At 48.1% G+C, this 3123-nt stretch overlaps 1 protein-coding gene across 1 annotated transcript; it reads left to right on the top strand.

The window, feature by feature from the left end:
* The first annotated feature begins 212 nt into the window (after positions 1–212).
* LOC137345234 (probable G-protein coupled receptor 139) lies at positions 213–2044 on the top strand. The gene is made up of 2 exons (XM_068008701.1): positions 213–333; positions 1134–2044. The coding sequence occupies exons 1-2, from the start codon at positions 213–215 to the stop codon at positions 2042–2044; spliced, it is 1032 nt and encodes a 343-aa protein (XP_067864802.1).
* The last annotated feature ends 1079 nt before the right edge of the window (positions 2045–3123 follow it).

Raw genomic sequence — 3123 nt, 5'->3', positions numbered from 1 at the left:
CAGTGTGGTCCAAACCATATGCACTGGGCAAGGGGCTGTCGGATATCTTTGGTGTCCACTCATAACGTTCGGAAAGGAACAGATTGTTGACATCTGTGAGCGCTGACATGTTGACTCCCACCCCTTAGGAGGGGCCCACATCCTGGAGTGTGGTCTGTGTCCCGTGAGCGGCAGGGAGTGTCTGGATCATTAAGCCAGTGAAGGGGTCTGGTATGTTGGAGCGTGGAACGAGTACAACAGGTGAAGGGAAGAGTATGGTCTATGGCCCCAGGGGTGGTTTTATATCCTGGAGCTTGGTCCGAAACAACCGGGAGATGGGACCGGGGAGAGGAGGCAAGTGTCTGCTCCTCAACCCGGGGGAGTGCCTCATATGCTTGAGCGTGGTCCGAGTTGGCGACATGAGAGGAATTTCTTGTCCTCAACACCGAGCGGGATCCCCTATCATGGGTTGATTTCTGAGTACAGGAGTGGGAAGGGACGTGGGTATGTGCCTGCTCCAAGCCAAGATAGAACATCCAGATCCGTAGGGTGTCCAAACCCAGGGGTGAGAGGGGCAGTGGACTGATGCTGGAAAGTGTGTCCTATCCACAAGGCGAATCTAATTCCAATGGGTTGCAATTCCAGATGGGAACCTCCATCCTGGGAGGGTGATATCCACGGTGATCCAAAACCAGGCGTGTGTCGATACCAGGGGTGGAGGGTCTGCTCCTGGGGTTTGACTAATCCAGGGTTGGGAGTGTCCGGACACAGGGACGGGGATGTGGGGTGGTGCCCAGCCTGATCCAGAAAATGTGGTCTGACTACAAATCTCAGGTGTTTTTCGTGTGCAGCGTGAGGTCGAATGGGAACACCTGGATGACAAAATGTAAATCTGTGAATCAGAGACTCCCACTTTCATTAAAATACTTTCATTTCTAACCTGCTTCCTGGGAGCGGTTGTCTGCCTATCTCCTGTCCTAACTTGGTTAAACTCCGACGTAAGTGGGTCAGAGACGTGTTGGGGTCGGGGTTCCCATCCTCCCACGCCTCTCTTCCCCTTTCTTGGTGCGACGGTCCTGCCTTTACTATCGGGGTCAGACAAGGAGAACGTTTGATCACTAAATTTTGTCGTTCTTCTCCCTTCTCCCTTACAGTTAATTTACTGGCGATTGTGATTCTGTCACGGGGAAAGTGTGGCCTCTCCACCTGCACCACTCGCTACCTGGTTGCCATGGCAATTGCAGATCTACTGTTCATTATCACTGATTTTATACTCTGGCGGATTGGTTATTATTATTTCCCGGTATCTTTCCTATACATCACCCCTGTGTGTAGTGTTATCGGTGTCCTCAGATTTGCAGCCAGGGATTGTTCTGTCTGGTTCACCGTCACTTTCTCGTTTGATAGATTTGTCGCCATTTGTTGCCAGAAGCTGAAAACAAAATATTGCACCAAGAAAACTGCGGCAATGGTTCTATCGACAACCTGCATTCTACTCTGTTTAAAAAACACCCCCTTCTACTTTATATATGAACCTGGAGAGGTAATCGACAATGTACCATGGAATTGTTACGCAAAGCCAAACTATTATACTGATCCAGGATGGGTGGCATTTGACTGGTTTGATGCGGTTTCAACACCGTTGCTGCCATTCGCTTTGATTCTGTTGCTCAATGCTCTGACAGTCAGGCATATTTTAGTGGCCAGTCGAGTCCGTAAGGCATTGAGGGGTGAGATCAAGTGCGCGAATCGCAGTGACCCAGAGATGGAGAACAGAAAGAAGTCTGTGATTTTACTCTTCACCATTTCCGGCAGCTTTATCCTTCTGTGGTCGTTGTATGTTACAGAATTCTTATATTATAACATTGCAGGAGCAAATCCCAATGATTACAGCAATTCTGAATTAATATTTGACCGAGTCGCAGTGATGATGATGAATTTAAGTTGCTGCACAAACACCTTCATTTATGGGGTGACTCAGTCCAAATTCAGAGAGCAGGTCAAGAGTGCAGTGAAATATCCAATTACAACAATTGTCCAATTAATACATGCACACAATAACTGACTGTGGCCCAGAGCTACCGCCCAGATTTGCCAGTCTGTGAATGCAATAATTATGAGCAACTGGAAAGCGATTACCGACAGCGAAATGAGTGGAAGTAGACCAGTGGTGTAGGTTTCTGAGTGGTCATACACGCCAAAAGCAGCAGTACAGCAGGCACGAGGTGACCATTGGAGGACCCGATGCAACGGGGCAGGAGGGGTATCAGAGCAGGATGGGAAACATATGCTCCATCGTTCCATTGTCAACTCCTCACATCTGCACAGAAACTAACATTTGTTGCTGCAAAAGCAAAACGCTTCAGATGTTGGAAATATCATGTCTGTTGTTTTATTTTTACATATGGGCGACCCCCCGCCCCCTCATCACCCTCCAGCCTCCGCCAAATCAGTCACGGCCCCCTCCCACCTCTCTCTCTCTCTCTCTCCCTCATACACCTCTCCTGTGTCAAATGTTAGTGTCGGGAGATTTGAACGTGGACAAGTCCTGCCGTGTGGTGCTGATGGGGAGAAAGGACCAGGGTAGAGCATGAAGGGGCCTGGCTCAACAAAGGAAACAACACCAACAAAAAGAAAGAAAACAAAAAGTACTGTGAAAACGCAGCAGCTCTGCAGAGAGAAGGGAATTTGACATTTCAGATCTGTGACATTTCGTCAGAACTGGCAAAAGGTAGAAAAGAATAAGGTTTGAGGAAAGTGAGGGGGTGGTGGTGATGGAGGGGGGAGTGAACAAAATGAAAGATGCTTGATAGTGCAAAGGGTGCTTCCATAACACAGCTGCCCTTGGACAAAGGCAAAGTGTGTCTTAAATGCTTGTGAGAGGCAAAGCATTAGCCCAGAGAGACTGTTAATAGCGGAATAACGACTGCTTAAACAACAGCTATAGGGGTAACAAATAACATATGAAAAAAGACCGGTCATGCTCTGAAGTTATTGAACTCAATATTTAGCTCGTTTGGATACAGGGTGCTTAATTGAAAGATCATTTGCTGCAGCTCGAGCTTGTGTTGGTGTTCACTGGAACACCGGAGCAGGTCAAAGACAGAAATGTTGGCATGAGAGGAGGTGTGACAGGGATCAACT

Source organism: Heterodontus francisci, chromosome 28 (assembly GCF_036365525.1).
Source record: "Heterodontus francisci isolate sHetFra1 chromosome 28, sHetFra1.hap1, whole genome shotgun sequence".
Taxonomy (NCBI): Eukaryota; Metazoa; Chordata; class Chondrichthyes; order Heterodontiformes; family Heterodontidae; genus Heterodontus; species Heterodontus francisci.
Note: the sequence above shows the minus strand (reverse complement) of the source record. Positions and strands in the feature narration are given on the sequence as shown.